The following is a 16953-nucleotide window of genomic DNA, read 5'->3' on the forward strand; positions in this document are numbered from 1 at the left end:
AGTCATGTAAAATGCAAACGTTCGCTATCTCACTCCAAGTCATCAATTGACAACAATCCTCTCTCTCTCTCTCTCTCTCTCTCTCTATGTACATATATGTATGCTGCCTGCTGAAGCAAAAATCTGCGGATTGCATCGATGAGTTGAGTTGCAGCGAGACGATGAGCAACTTCATCGTCAGAGTCTGCTTAGGATTCTTGGCAGCAGCGATTCTGGTGAATGGTCAGCCAGGTACTTTGCTTGCGATGTGCATAGCTTTAGCTTTTTCTTGTTCTCACGCCGCACCCATTGCAAGAGCATGCTTGGCACCATGGATCTCTCTTCGTGGTTGGGTTCTCATGGTGACTCCATTTGAATTGCATCAATTGATGATGACCACATATTTACAAGTATATTTGATTCTTTTATTCTCTATTCCTTCCCTTTTCTTCCATTCTTTCTTTCTTCTTGTACTTGATCTCCTAGCCTGCTACTCCTCCTTTTGTCTTCTCTCCCAATTTTCTCCTTTTTTTTCTCTCAACAATATATTACTAGATTATATATTATTAATTTAGATTTTGATTGTTCTACATGGAATAATCATTCCTAACCAATCATAATCTTAATCAATATCAGGTCCGGTATAAAATTACATTGGCCGTGTGCCTGATAAAACCTTCTAATTCTTAAATTAGTTTAAGAGTTGGGGGATTCGACTAAATGCCAAGTCTATTAGAGAACTAATGATCTAAGAGAATTTAGATCTCAAAAAAATATACTTGAGGAATCTTTATATAGTGAGATCTAAGATTATTATAATCAATAAAAAATAATAATAAATTTTCCTACTGAATTGATTATTACATGATGATACTGCATGTGTATATAATTATCTTATATATATATATATATATATATATATATATATATATATATATATATATATATATATATATATATTAGTTCTTCATAACTTTTTTATTCTGAAAAAAAATTAAAAGTATAATTAAAAATAAACAAATATTATATTTATTTATTTATTGACGAAAAAAATCGACAATGACTATTCCAATCTTAATCTTTGTCAGTTAACCTAACATATGTCATACGAACGGATCACCCAAATCATGTGTGCAGGATTCGTGAGCATCGACTGTGGCGCCACTCGTAGCTATACCGACTCCGAAACTGGAATACTGTACCGAGTCGATGAAGGATACATCGACACGGGTAGAAACGTCAGAATCGCTCAAAGGTACATCGAGGATCCTACAAAGCTGCAGACGTGGTTCACCGTTCGAAGCTTTCCCGAGGGAACTCGCAACTGCTACACCTTTCCCGGGTTGAAGGAAGGGGACAGGTATCTCGTAAGGGCCTCCTTCGTTCACGGCAACTACGACGGCCAAGCCTCTGGGGACTCCGTCGCCCCACCGCTGCTATTCGATCTCTATGTCGGTGTCAACATCTGGCAAACCATCAACATCACCGAGGTGTTCGCACTTTACGGGGCCGAGATTATTACTGCCGCCCCGTCCGACTCCCTGTCGATATGCCTGGCCAACATTGGTTTGGGAGCGCCGTTCATATCTTCGCTGGAGTTGAGGCATATCGACAACCACCTGGCGTACCAGGACGCGAATCAATCCGCTGCACTACTCTTCTACAGTCGCTTCAACTTGGGATCCCTCACCAACGACACCGTCAGGTAAACGCAGACCTTCCATTCGATGCTTGCTGAAATTTCTTCTCCCATACGGATCGTCCAGTGTTCATGCCTCGCATGGAGAAAGGGGATTTCTTGAACCCGACGGTTTTCTCCTAGCTTTCCTTTATTGATTGGTTATGGTAGTTCTTTTGAGGCCGAATCACTACTGAAAATTTGGAAAGGGATGGAGCCTTGATCTTCTATAAAGGGAACAAAGTGTTATAATCTGTTTGTGGTTATCTCAAAAAATAAAGACTCATTTGCACTGTAGAAGTAATTGACTCTGTATACTCTTCAATTACAATTTTGATTAAACTGACTCTCAATTTTAACCACAGATGTCCAGTAAAAGTGTTCATCGCTAGAAAAGACTATTAGACTAAATCAAACCCAATTAAGATCCAAGTTTAATTATCTGTAGAAGTGAAATTACAATGAACAATACCGTAATTATGGTTCTATAATTACACAAGTTAGACACGAAGCACAAGCTAAATGAACTTAGCATAATGTTATAATTTGATTACACTAATTTGCTATAGACTCCAGTAATGCAACAAAAAGATAAGCGGACCAACACTTCAGAAATAATCACATATATCTGACACAAACAAGTGAGCAGAAATAGGAGATCCCAGGAGATAATTACCACAATTTGGGAGAGGACAGCAAACTCGATGAGGACAATGATTAACATTGTCGTGTGTGGCGAAGGAGGAGTCTTAAGGAACACGACTAGCATAATCTCTCTTTATTATGCCTTTGAAAAGTGGTTGAGTCTATCAAAATCATATCTGTATTAATAATATAGATTGGTTAACAAATTTCATGCTGTACAGGTATCCAGAAGATAAATATGATAGGACATGGGATCCTTGCAACAGTTATATTGGTTGTGAAACATGGTATTTTACGAGCAGTACTTTGGGAATCAAGACCACTCGTGGTGATGCTTATGAGGTCCCAGGCGTGGTCATGGGGACTGCAACTGTTGCTGCAGATAATTTTACATTGCAATATTTCTTGGGCTATGGCCTCAATTCGAGTGTTCAAACAACATTCTATATCTATTTGCACTTTGCTGATTTCGACTATTTAAGTGGGAATGGAAGTAGAATTTTTCAGGTGAGAGCAGACGGGGAACCCGATAGTGATAACATCAGTCCTGCATATCTACTGGCAACTCATTTCCATTTCGTCCATCGGCTGGCATACCCAGGCTTAAATGGTTATTTTAATCTGACAAGGGTGGCCGGTTCCACCCTTCCCCCCATCCTCAATGCTGCTGAGGTTTACATTCCTATTAATCTTTCAGTTTTGGCAACAGATGCAGCCGATGGTATGCTATCCCACCACTAATTTGGACATCCATTGCTCTAGTCCGGTCAATAACTTGTATCATCTGCTTGTTCTTTTTTTTTTTCCCCCTCAAGATGAACTGTGTTTTTCTTATTAATTACCTGAATTACCTGAACACTTTTGGAAGACTAACATGCAATGCGACCATTCATGCTTCGCCCCCCCGCCCCCCCCCCCCCCCCCCCCCCCCCCCCCCCCCCCCCCCCCGTTTATCTGTTTTCTGAAGGGTGTAGTATGTTATTGGCATCAAACAGTTCATCATCCATTTCACTGGTGTCTTACCTGAACATATACAATAAGTTGTTTGCTTATTTAGCCGATTGCTGATTTGAAGTTTACATATTAAGTTGAAGATGAATACATTGTTTCTTTCCTTTATTTTGTTTTAGCATTGGTAAAATGAAGCACATTTTCTGCTACCTTTGTTAAAATAATCAGTCTACGGGAACGAACTTAGGGATCCATTTGGTCAACTTGGAGTGTTCAATAATTCCAAAGACTTGATTATTGCAATGAAATGTTTGAGATATTATGCATAACTGTCAATCTTTTGTTCAGAGGATATGCATACTTTTCAGGAAAAAATTTAATTATTCTTTTTGAGTCCAAGCACTTGAACCATGCATTATCAGAAATCATAATTTATATTCTTCTGCGCTTTTACTTCTCGTGGTGATTTGACGTGTATGAGATGATAAACAAAAGTTAGATTGATAACAATATAAATGACTGAGACAGACAATATATAAAATGGCTGGGTTACCGTACAACAAGTGACGTATCTAATGGTTCTGATGTGCCTGTAAATATCATTTCAAGATAGTTATTCGTAAGCTAGGTCAAGCACAATTTGGATATTAATATCAATGGTAAGATCATACAAACATCTAAACCAAATCATATAAGGTGTGGTTGTAGGTGTGCTCATGCATGTAAAACGTTTTTCCGGGCAGAGTTGTGCCAAAATGCTTCATGGAGCCCATTTACTATTTTGAAATGAATATTATAATTTGTTTCGAGGGGGCTACAATAATCATCTATATGGCATGCATCCGATTACATGTCAACCTTGGATTTTTTTCACAATAGCTTGAATTCAGTATGGTGGACCATGGTTGATCTGTACCGAAGCTATCTCTTTCCTGAAGTAAATAAGAATTTCTCTCTGCATAGCATATCAGATATTGGCTTAACCTGTAAAATTAACAGTTGATGCTATGATGGGGATAAAGAAATTATATCAGATGAAGATATGGCAGGGTGATCCTTGTGCTCCGCAGCAATTTATTTGGAGTGGAGTAAATTGCACCTACTCAAGCTCTGGTACCCCAAGAGTCACCTCATTGTAAGCTCCAAGATTTGGTTGTTTTAAAAGACATCAATAAAAAGCACTGATTCTGATGTAATGATTTCTACTTTATTTTCTTTTGCAGAACCCTCTCTTATCATGGGTTGAATGGTGCTATACCAAATGCTTTGGCTAATCTGAAGGCCCTTAACTATTTGTAAGTTTCTAAATTTATCGTCAGAGGCTGCTGGCTAGCAACATCATGCAGAGAACTTAAGAACAATTTGTAGATGTTGCATGAAATTGACTTGTTACCCTTTTACATGTGTCTTTTATTCACTTCTAATCTCCTTTTTCTAACTTCATAAACAAAAGGCTTTTGTTTTTTCATGTTAGTTGCCAAAATCAGGAATGCAGATGGACCAGTTTACAAACCAAAGCATTAGCTTGGGGTTTTCTTTAACCACATCCTATAACATCCAAACTGAACTAATATGGCTTTGCTAATGCAATCTGGTTTCCAAGGACCAAACTGAACTAGATCAACATGTAGCTACTGTTTTTTTTAATGAAATTTCTCATGAAAACATATCGATGACTATTGTATTCCATGTATTTTGTCTCAGGGACTTGTCAAACAATGATTTAACAGGCCCAATACCGCCCTCTTTCGAAGAATTGACATCACTCACTGTGCTGTAAGAAAAGATTTTTCTGTCTTACACAATTCACCTGGTGCATGCGTTTTCAATATCGAAAACTTCAATTTTGTCGTGCGCATGCTTCAGGACTTCTCTCTCCACATATTATATGCTAGTGGTTGAGAAAGATCAAACTTTTTGCAGAATTTTGTCAAATAACCGACTCAATGGGCCTATTCCAGCTTCTTTATGTGATGGACAATCAAAAGGATTGCTTGAGTTGAGGTTTGTGCTGTAGTCTAACATCCCAAATCTTCCCACAATTCCTTCTACCTAATACTAATATCTTATGAACTTTATGTTCTGCAAAGAGTGGACAACAATCTGGATATATGTCTCTGTCATAGTACATGTCAAATTGGCAGCAAAGGAAGGAAGCTTGCTACAGTCACCATTGTGCTGATCGCTGTCGTCCCAGCGCTGATTATACTGCTGCTCCTATCATTGCTTTTTTTCTTCTTGAGGAGAAGAAAATCTACAACAAAATTATGTAAGTGGATTTAAGCAAGTAACAGCTTATAAACATACAATTTTGTTTTATAATGTCCTTTTCTTCTTCAGCAAAAAGGCAATGTTAGAAGTGAGATAGAACTCTTCTTAGCTGTATAATATCAGGACATGTCTGCTCTGATATCATAGAGAAAAATAACTTCTTTTATTGCTGAAAAGATTTCTTTTCTCTTTTATATAGTGTAACAAAAGTGAGACTCTCGTCAAGCAGAGATTTCTAACTTGGTTTCTGTATCTGCCGTAGTTGTTAGCGTTCAAACAACTTTTTTATCTAAATATTTTTTGGTTTAGTTGGAGCAAACATCTATCCAGATGTAAGCTTATGGTAGATACCACACTCTACTTCAAGGGAAGTTTTGTATTCCCTAAGACCATTCGTTATGATGAACCTTCCCAACTCTGATTTGGGTTGTAATTATGCTGATCTTTTAAACTGCAAACTAATTTTAAGTAAAAATAAATATTTTTAATTATATTGGAAACACTTCTCTGTATATATCGTAATATCCCTCATTTTTAAAATAGTTATAAGGATTTGTTTGTAACGTAAGGATCAGTTTTGAAATGTTCATAAAGCACCCATTTATAAAATCTAAAGATATTTTTGTAAATATAAATAATATAAGGATTGAATTGTAAAAAGAATAAAAGACAAAATATCTTCCATTGTCTCTACATCTCTGCCTTCTTCCTTAAAATCCGGAGAAGACAGCAAGCTGTGGAAAACAGCCAAGGATTTTGGGCTTAGGGTTTTTGTTCAAATCCTTTTATTTGGGATCTATTTCTTCAAAGTCAAGTATTCTAACCCGTTTCTATTGCAAATCTAATCTTTGCTTTTGCCTTGAATATAAGAAATTTGAAGAGTTCTAGCTTTGCATCTGATATCCCTCTCGTTTAGATGTAAAGTTTTAAATATGAAAATTTCAAGATTTATGACATATCTGTCTTGTTTTTGCTATAACTCTTTGTACTGAATTCTGATTTGGGTAAAACTTACTTTATCTAAAAATAGACTCATATATTTTTCTTTTTATACCTTAATTGATATATTCGGAGTTCAAATGACTGCCCAAACATCTATTTCAATTGACCATATGAATTCTATTAAATAAATATCGTAATTTTTTACCTTTCGATACTAAACTGCTTATAACTCCTTGTTGGAAACTCTTATTAGTGCAAAACATACTTTGTTGGAAATTAGACTCGTAGAGTACTATTTGAATCGACCTTGTGAATTTTGCAAAACAGAGATATTGTTCTCTGACCTTTCGTTATTATATTGCTTGTAACAGTTTGTTGAAAAATCTAATTTGTATGAAACATAATTCTTTCGAAACTAGATTCATAGATTTATCTTTCAGTACCTTACTTGAAAGATTTAGAGCACAAATACATATCTAAACATCTATTGGAATCGATCCTATGGATTATGCAAAACAAAGATTTTGTTCTCTGACCTTTGGTTACCAAATTATTTTTAACTCCCTGTTGGAACCTCCAATTTGTATCAAACTTATTTTATCTTGAAATAGATTGATATATCTTTCCAATGATGCTTTATTGAATAAATTAGAGTATAATTAATTATTTGAATTATTTATACAATGTTTGTCACAAAATCTATTAGAACATAACTTTTGTCAATTTTGCCTATTCTTGTTTTTTCTCTTTGAAATTGAATTTATCTAGAATTCTTTCTTTCTTAAATTGAGCCTTATATAATTGTCTTGAACTTTTATATGCTTTTATCTCTAATTCTTTCCATATCTGAATGCATTATGCGAAAGTTTGTGTTAGCATCGTACTCCGGTGTTTGTGGGATAATGTGAACCTTTACTATAAATGAGAAATAGAGTTATGTTTAGAGCTTGCGATGCTCTTATCAACTCTCAAATGGGGCAGACTCATGTTTGATGATCGTTTAGAAATGGATGAACCATATTATGTTATGATCCCACTTCACTCTCTGTGTTTTTGATATGATATCCAAAGTATTGTATATGAGTTTCTATGTGTACTTTGGATAAGAATGAAATGAATACAATGTCAAATATGACATTTAAGCTTATGTTTCTCCTTTATTCTTTCGATATGCTTCAAAATGTTTCATATGGCATTGATATGCTCCGAAATATTTCATACATCATTTATATGCTCCGAAATATTCCATGCACCATTGATAGGCTTCGAAATGCATTTTACGTCATTGATATACTGCAAATGCTCTTTACTTCATTTGTTATGAGCAAAATATGTTTTGAATGAAATGATATTTGTGATTCTGTATTTAATGAGATGATATCTAAGAATTCTTGTATCCCTGCCTTACATTTCGATACCATGTTTGTTTGAAACTATCCTCTCTCACCATGGTTACGTTAGTCACTTGCTAAGCTTTGTAGCTCACTTCGTTGTTATATGAATTTTTCAGGATAACTTGTCGCTCGCTAAAATGTTAGAATTGGGCTGAGGCAATGGAAAGCAATTCAAATTGTTGACAGGTCTTTCTGGGTTGTTAGATTGTGGTTATTGTATAAGTATATTTTGCATGTAATGAAATGTGTCAGCAAATTTGGATTGATATATCATGTAAAAACTTTAAAAGATCTTATGTTTGAGATTTTAGAATGTTAAGTTAGTTTTACAATGATATAAACTTATGGTAAATATTTGAATTTTTGATTGTATAAATTCTTATGCTTGTGGATTTATAAGTGTGGTTAATGATTGTTAAGTTTGCTTGAATTTTTAAATGTTTCAGTGATGTGATGTATGATTATCATGGGTCTATATAATTGGAGGCGATGGAACTCAAAAGAGAACCTATGCAATATTTGTCCTTTAATAGGTGTTTTTGTTGGTATCTGTTCACTTTCTAAGTTCATTACATGGCGAAGGCAATTTTTTTTTGCTTTCCCTCTTGATAATTAATTCCTCCTTCTTGAATTATCAAGAAATTTAAAGGCGTGGGCTAAAAGTTTGTATTTCAAAAGATTATAGATAACAATGTTTTTGAATTATTATTTGGCAGTTCAGGTTTTTTCTAATAAACCTGCCATCATCATTTTTTCTATTTAAAATGATTTGATAACTTTCATCTATTCGGAGAAAATTAATTTTTTTATTATGTGAGATCAATTAAAGATTTGGATCATCTCCGCTCAAGCATAATTCTCTTTGTATATCTTCTCATGTTAATATCAAATAATTTATATCTTTTTCTCAATAAGAATCAAAGTATTTTTCATATCTTATTCTCTCTCTTTAAATCTAAAGATACATAGAATATCTATAGAAGAAATAATCCTATAAACCTCTTCATATGACTCCTAAGATAATAATATTTCAACCCCTTTAATACTATTCTAATTTAATGGTAAGATTAACCCAAGTCATTCATCCACTATATATCAGGTCTTCCTAGTCAAAACAAATATTAAGAGATATTAAGAGACTCTGAGGAGAAAACAAAGTCATGTTAAATGAGGAGAAAACAAAGATATATATATATATATATATATATATATATATATATATATATATATATATATATATCTTTCTCTCTCTCAAAATTGAGAGATATATATGATATTTATAAAATAAACAAATCCCTTCAATATGACTCTAATTTAGTGGTAAGATTGGGACATCCCAACCCCTTCAATACTGGTAAGACAGATCCGAGTCATCCAATCTACTTTATAATGCCTTCCTAGTAAAACAAATATTAAGGCACTCTAACAGAAAACAAAGTATGTCAAACGCAAACGTTGTGTGTGTGGAGAGAGAGAGAAATCTCCATTTCATCTAATTTGATGAATAATAGAAATGACTTTTAAGTAGTAATCAGAAATAGAATCAGAAGTACCTTGTTGTAATTTTTCTAGCTCAACTCATAAAACTTGTAGGCGAAGATTTTATACATTATCGACACCACTAAATGTTTTTGAAGCATTTCTCAAGTCTCTTTTGAAGTATTTATTGAAGCAATGATCTCGAACATTATATCATCAAGCCCTTAGTAGATCGTGAAGGAAGTTTTTTTTCTTCTTCCTTTGATCTTTGAGTTATTTTCTTATTTTACATTCATTTCTCCTTCTATTGGACTTGGTTCAAAAAATATATCTTCTACAAACTCTCATACATCTTGGGAGCTTAGAAGAATCTTCATTTGGATATACTATATATCTTTTTTTTTTTTTTTGGTCAATCTAGGAAACTAGAGTTAGATTTAGGAATCACTATAAGCGATAGATTTAGGGATAAAGGAGATATGAGAGATCTGTAATATGTTATTGACTGGTTCATGTGACTAAAGAGAGATGAGAAAAGATTTGTAATTTCTCAATAATGTCATGTAACCACATATTTGTGCATTGTATGTAGAGTCTCTACGAGGTCCTATCTATTTATAGGCAATAGTAGAGGGTCTAGTATAAATAATTAGAAGAGTCCCTCCCATCAAAATCATCTTCGAAAAAATCCTATTATATATGACCACATTATCTAATATTATCAAGCAATGATAACCATTTCAATTTTGTATAGGTCTCGAGATTAGCTTATGAAAGGACACCTCCAAGCATAATTCTCTTTATATATCTTCTCCTATTAATATCAAATAAGTTATATCTTTCTCTCAGGAGGAATCAAAGTATTTTTCACATCTTATTCTCTCTCTTAAAATCTAAATATACATAGAATATCTATAGAAAAAATAAAACTCTTCAATACGACTCCTAAGATAATGACATTCCAACCCCTTTAATACTGCTCCAATTTAAGGGTAAGATTAACCCACGTCGTCAATCCACTCTATATCATATCTTCAGAGTCAAAATAATTGTTAAAAGACTTTAAATAAAAAAATAAAATCATATCAAATGCAAATATTGACTCAGTCGCCTCTATATTATGCCAAAGTTATGAGTTGGACATCCAACTGACAAAGACTCTTCTTATATATATATATATATATATATATATATATATATATATATATATATATATATTCTTCACATCTTGTTCTCTCTCTTAAAATCTAGAAATATATATGATATTTATAAAAAAAAATAAACCCCTTCAATACGACTCTAATTTAGTGGTAAGACGATGACATCCCAACCCCTTCAATACTATTCCAATTTAATAGTAAGACTGATCCAAATCATCCATCTACTCTATTTAGATTTTTCTAGTAAAATAAATATTAAAAAACTCTAACAAAAAACAAAGTATGTCAAACTGGATTCTATTACTCCCTCTCTACATTATGCTAAAGCCGTGAATTGAAATTGAACATCCAACTAACAATGACTCTTCTCTCTCTCTCTATTTATATATATGTATATATATTCTTTACATTTTTTCTCTCTCTTAATATATATATATATATATATATATATATATGATATTTATAAAAAAAAAAATAAATCCATTTAATATGGCTCCAATTTAGTGGTAAGACAACGGTGGAGCATGTGGTTTAATTCGACGCAAAGCGAAGAACCTTACCAGGATAACATGTCAACCTCTTTAAATTGTTCTAATTTAGTGATAAGACCGGTCCAAGTCGTCCATCTGACTTTATATCAAGAGACTTTAAGCAAAAAAATTAAAAATCTGCGTATGTTGTACACGTATATGCATGTCTCTCTCTCTCTCTCTCTCTCTCTATATATATATATATATATATATATATATATATATATATATATATATATATATGTATGTGTATGGTGCCTGCTGAAGCAAAAATCTGCGGATGGCATCGAGGAGTTGAGCTGCAGGGAAACGATGAGAAACTTCATCGTCCGAGTCTGCTTAGGTTGGTTGGCAGCAGCGATTCTGGTGAATGGTCAGCCAGGTACTTTGCTTGCGATGTGCATAGCTTTAGCTTTTTCTTGTTCTCAAGCAGCACCCATTGCAAGAACATGCTCGTCACCATGGATCTCTCTCTCTCTGGTGGTTGCGTTCTCATGCTGACTCCATTTGAATTGCATCAATTGATGATGACCACAGATTTCCAATTTCTCTTCTCTTTTCTTCCATTCTTTAGTCTGCTGCTCCTCTTTCTCTTCTCTACCAATTTCTCTCCCTCTTTTTCTTTTTTCTCTCGGCAAAATATTACTAGATTAAGAAGTAAATGCATGTATATTATTAATTTAGATTTTGATTATTCAACCTGGAATGCTCATTCCTAACCAATCATGATCTTAATCCATATCTATCTTTGAGAGAGATGGTATCGAGCAATAAAATTATTTTGATGGTGTACCCAATAAAATCCTTTGATTCTTAAATTAGTTTAGGGATTCGAGGATTCAATTAAATACTAAGTTCATTAAAGAACAAATGATCTAAGAGAGTTCAAATCTCACAACATACACCTCAGGGGCCTTTACATAGTGAGGTCAAAGATTATTATACTCAATATCATAGTAAATTTTCCTGAGACTGAATTAATCATTACATCATCCAAAGTATGATGATATAGCAACCACAAATATATATATATATATATATATAGCAACCACAAAGTATGTGAATACAGTACGAAGTCGACGAAGGATACATCGACACGGGAAGAAACGTCCGAATCGCTGACAGGTACTTCGAGGATTCGACACAGGTACGTACGTGGTTCACCGTTCGAAGCTTTCCCGACGGAACTCGCAACTGCTACACCATTCCCCGGTTGAAGGAAGGGGACAGGTATCTCGTAAGGGCCTCCTTCGTTCACGGCAACTACGACGGCCAAGCCTTTGGGAACTCCGTCGCCCCACCACTGCTATTCGATCTCTATGTCGGTGTCAACCTCTGGCGACGCATAAACATCACCAAGGCGTCCACACTTTACGAGGCCGAGATTATTACTCTCGCCCCGTCCGACTCCCTGTCGATATGCCTGGCCAACATTGGTTCGGGAACGCCGTTCATATCTTTGCTGGAGTTGAGGCATATCGACAACCACCTGGCGTACCAGGACGCGAATCAATCCGCTGCACTACTCTTCTACAGTCGCTACAACTTGGGATCCCTCACCAACGACACCGTCAGGTAAACGCAGACCTTCCACTCCATGATTGCTGAAATTTCTTCTCCCATACGGATCGTACAGTGTTCATGCCTCGCATGGAGAAAGGGGATTTCTTGAACCCGACGGTGTTCTCCTAGCTTTCCTTTATTGATTGGTTATGGTAGTTCTTTTGAGGCCGAATCACTACGGAAAATTTGGAAAGGGATAGAGCCTTGATCTTCTATAAAGGGAACAAAGTGTTATAATCTGTTTGTGGTTATCTCAAAAAATTGTAACGAACATAAAGACTCATTTGCACTATAAAAGTAATTGACTCTGTATACTCTTCAATTACAATTTTGATTAAACTGACTCTCAATTTTAACCACAGATGTCCAGTAAAAGTGTTCATCGCTAGAAAAGACTATTAGACTAAATCAAACCCAATTAAGATCCAAGTTTAATTATCTATAGAAGCGAAATTACAATGAACAATACCGTAATTATGATTTTTTAATTTTACAAGTTAGACACGAAGCACAAGCTAAATGAACTTAGCATAATGTCATAAGTGAGCAGAAATATATCTGACACAAATAAGTGAGCAGAAATATATCTGACACAAATAATCACATATATCTGACACAAATAAGTGAGCAGAAATAGGGGATCACAGGAGATAATTACCACAATTTGGGAGAGGATAGCAAACTCGATGAGGACAATGATTTACATTGTCGTGTGTGGCGAAGGAGGAGTCTTAAGGAATACGACTAGCATAATCTCTCTTTATGTTGCTTCCTTGCAACGGTTATACTGGTTGTGTAACATGGAATTTTACAAGCAGTTCTTTGGGAATCAAGACCACTCGTGGTGATGCTTATGAGGTCCCAGGCATGGTCATGGGGACTGCAACTGTTGCTGCAGATAATTTTACATTGCATTATTCCTTGGGCTATGGCCTCAATTCGAGTGTTCAAACAACATTCTATATCTATTTGCACTTTGCTGATTTCAACTATTTAAGTGGGAATGGAAGTAGAATTTTTCAGGTGAGAGCAGATGGGGAACCCGATAGTGATAACATCAGTCCTGCATATCTACTGGCAACTCATGTCCATTTCATCCATCGGCTGGCGTACCCAGGTTTAAAAGGTTATTTTAATCTGACAAGGGTGGTCGGTTCCACCCTTCCCCCCATCCTCAATGCTGCTGAGGTTTACATTCCTATTAATCTTTCAGCTGTGGCAACAGATCCAGCCGATGGTATGCTATCCCACCACTACTTTGGACATCCATCGCTCTAGTCCGGCCAATAACTTGTATCATCTGCTTCTTCTTTTTTTCCCCTCAAGATGAACTGTGTTTTTCTTATTAATTACCTGCACACTTTTGAAGACTAACATGCAATGTGACCATTCATGCTTTCCCCCCCTTTGATCCATTTTCTGAAGGAAAAAAGTGTAGTATGTTATTGGCAGTGCATTATCCATTTCACTGGTGTCTTACCTGAACGTATACAATAAGTTGTTTGCTTATTTAGCTGATTGCTGATTTGAAGTTTACATATTAAGTTGAAGATGAATATATTGTCTCTTTCCTTTATTTTGTTGTAGCATAGGTAAAATGAAGCACATTTTCTGCCACCTTTGTTAAAATAATCAGTCTACTGGAACTTACGTAGGGATTCATTTGGTCAACTTGGAGTGTACAATAATTCCAAAGACTTGCTTATTGCAATGAAATGTTTGAGATATTATGCATAACTGTCAATCATATGTTCAGAGGATGTGCATACTTTTCGGGAAAATATGTTAATTATTCTTTTTGAGTCCAAGCACTTGAACCATGCATTATCAGAAATTATAATTTATATTCATCTGCGCTTTTACTTCTCGTGGTGATTTGACATGTATGAGATGATAAGCAAAAGTTAGATTGACAAGAATATAAATGACTGATATTGACAATATATAAAATGACTGGGTTACCATACAACAAGTGATGTATCTAATGGTTTTGATGTGCTTGTATATATCATTTCAAGATAATTATTCATAAGCTAGGTCAAGCACAATTTGGATATTAATATCAATAGTAAGATCATACAAACATCAGGATTTTCAGTGATCAAAGTTCTATCGTTTAAACCAAATCATATAAGGTGTGGCTAGGTGTGCTCATGCATGTGAAACGCTTTTTCCGGGCAGAGTTGTGTCAAAATGCTTCATGGAGCCCATTTACTACTTTGAAATGAATATTAAATTTTTTTCGGAGGGGGCTACAATAATCATCTACATGGCATGGATCCAATTACATGCCAACCTTGGATTTTTTTCACAATAGCTTGAATTCAGTATGGTGGACCATGGTTGATCTGTACCGAAGCTATCTCTTTCCTGAAGTAAATAAGAATTTCTCTCTGCATAGCATATCAGATATTGGCTTAACCAGTAAAATTAACAGTTGATGCTATAATGGGGATAAAGAAATTATATCAGATGAAGATATGGCAGGGTGATCCTTGTGCTCCGCAGCAATTCATTTGGAGTGGAGTAAATTGCACCTACTCAAGCTCTGGTACCCCAAGAGTCACCTCATTGTAAGCTCCAAGATTTGGTTGTTTTAAAAGACATCAATAAAAAGCACTGATTCTGATGTAATGATTTCTACTTTATTTTCTTTTACAGAAACCTCTCTTATCATGGGTTGAATGGTGCTATACCAAATACTTTTGCTAATCTGAAGGCCCTTAACTATTTGTAAGTTTCTAAATTTATCGTCGGAGGCTGCTGGCTAGCAACATCATGCAGAGAACTTGAGAACAATTTGTAGATCTAATTTCTTAATGAAATTTCTTATTAAAACATATCAATAACTAATGTAATCCATGTATTTTGTCTCAGGGACTTGTCAGACAATGATTTAATGGGCCCAATACCGCCCTCTTTAGAAGAATTGACATCACTCAATGTGCTGTAAGAACAGATTTTTCTCTCTTACACGATTCACCTGGTGCATGCGTTTTCAACATCGAAAACTTCAATTTTGTCGTGCGCATGCTTCAGGACTTCTCTCTCCACATATTATATGCTAATGGTTGAGCAATATCAAACTTTTTGCAGAATTTTGTCAAATAACCGACTCAATGGGCCTATTCCAGCTTCTTTGTGTGATGGACAATCAAAAGGATTGCTTGAGTTGAGGTTTGTGCTGTAGTCTAACATCCCAAATCTTCCCACAATTCCTTCTACCTAATACTAATGTCTTATGAACTTTATGTTCTGCAAAGAGTGGACAACAATCCCGATATATGTCTCTGTCATAGTACATGTCAAATTGGCAGCGAAGGAAGGAAGCTTGCTACAGTCATCATTGTGCTGATCTCTGTCGTCCCAGCGCTGATTATACTGCTGCTCCTATCATTGCTTTTATTCTTCTTGAGGAGAAAAAAATCTACAACAAAATTATGTAAGTGGTTTTAAGCAAGTAATAGCTTATAAACATACAATTTTGTTGTATAATGTCCTTTTCTTCTTCAACGAAAGGCAATGTTAGAAGTGAGATAGAACTCTTACCTGTATAATATCAGGACATGTCTTCTCTGATATCATAGAGAAAAGTAACTTCTTTTATTGCTGAAAAGAATTTTTTTCTCTTTTATCTAGGGTAACAAAAGTGAGACTCGCAAAGCAAAGATTTCTAGCTTGGTTACTGTATCTGCCGTAGATGTTAGCATCCAAACAACATCTTTATCTAAATATTTTTATGGTTTAGTTGGAGCGAACAGCTAAAACATATGTAAGCTTATGGTTGATACCACACACTACTTCAAGGGAAGTTTCTATTCCATAAGACCATTCATTATGACGAACATTCCCAACTCTGATTTGGGGTGTAATTATGCTGATCTTTTTCAATTCTAGTCTCGTCTAAATTCTGCCTGAGAACTAAATTTTGATAAAGCTAAGTTCTTTATCAAATAGATCAAGATTAAATGAGTCAATTTTTAAGCCATGTGTAATACAAACTTATAAACAACTAGTGCATTGATAAATAATAATTTATTATCTATCATTCTACCAAAGCTTGACAAACCTTGTATATAAGTGTGATTGCCTAAAATTAAGTCAGTTAATTTTTAGCTAACTTTTTCACCTTTATATTTGTAAAGTATGTTTAGGCTCATCAATGTTCTTTACGCTCATTATTATAGAGTCTATTTTAGGATTATCTACTCAACTTTTCTAAATTAATTACATGATCCTGGACATATTTAACATACAGACAATGGAAAGTGATCATTGGTAGGTATATGAGTTATTATGAATCATAGCTCATGAAATTTGTCTCTGGAGGTTATAAGTGACTTGTGGATGCATGTTTTGAA

At 34.8% G+C, this 16953-nt stretch overlaps 2 protein-coding genes across 3 annotated transcripts in view; both read left to right on the forward strand.

Annotated features, from left to right (window-relative positions):
• The window catches only part of LOC103974914 (probable LRR receptor-like serine/threonine-protein kinase At1g05700), a 48056-nt gene extending 39836 nt beyond the window's left edge, over window positions 1-8220 (forward strand). Inside the window, exons 2-9 of the mRNA XM_065179276.1 lie at window positions 1117-1684; window positions 2524-3023; window positions 4253-4388; window positions 4477-4548; window positions 4958-5029; window positions 5177-5257; window positions 5344-5522; window positions 7977-8220. Coding sequence (XP_065035348.1) covers window positions 1117-1684; window positions 2524-3023; window positions 4253-4388; window positions 4477-4548; window positions 4958-5029; window positions 5177-5257; window positions 5344-5522; window positions 7977-7978 — 1610 coding nt within the window. The 3' untranslated portion in view covers window positions 7979-8220. The remainder of the gene's footprint in view (window positions 1-1116; window positions 1685-2523; window positions 3024-4252; window positions 4389-4476; window positions 4549-4957; window positions 5030-5176; window positions 5258-5343; window positions 5523-7976) is intronic.
• Window positions 8221-11323: 3103 nt separating this feature from the next.
• Window positions 11324-16211, forward strand: LOC135586351 (probable LRR receptor-like serine/threonine-protein kinase At1g05700). Of its 2 annotated transcripts, XM_065179284.1 has the most exons (6): window positions 11324-11411; window positions 12099-12604; window positions 13411-13709; window positions 13806-13829; window positions 15030-15165; window positions 15254-16211. In XM_065179284.1, the coding sequence occupies exons 1-6, from the start codon at window positions 11400-11402 to the stop codon at window positions 15327-15329; spliced, it is 1053 nt and encodes a 350-aa protein (XP_065035356.1). In that variant the 5' UTR covers window positions 11324-11399; the 3' UTR covers window positions 15330-16211. The 2 variants fall into 2 exon arrangements, with proteins under 2 accessions (XP_065035356.1, XP_065035355.1); XM_065179283.1 differs by having other exon boundaries at window positions 13411-13829.
• The last annotated feature ends 742 nt before the right edge of the window (window positions 16212-16953 follow it).

This window comes from Musa acuminata, unplaced genomic scaffold (assembly GCF_036884655.1).
Source record: "Musa acuminata AAA Group cultivar baxijiao unplaced genomic scaffold, Cavendish_Baxijiao_AAA HiC_scaffold_1138, whole genome shotgun sequence".
Lineage (NCBI taxonomy): Eukaryota > Viridiplantae > Streptophyta > Magnoliopsida > Zingiberales > Musaceae > Musa > Musa acuminata.

Excerpts from the sequence above, each read along its gene's own strand:
- LOC135586351 (XM_065179283.1), top strand. Across the intron at positions 12,605-13,410 it reads CTCACCAACGACACCGTCAG|TTCTTTGGGAATCAAGACCA; the intron begins GTAAACGCAGAC and ends TTTTACAAGCAG. Across the intron at positions 15,166-15,253 it reads ACCCCAAGAGTCACCTCATT|AAACCTCTCTTATCATGGGT; the intron begins GTAAGCTCCAAG and ends TTTCTTTTACAG.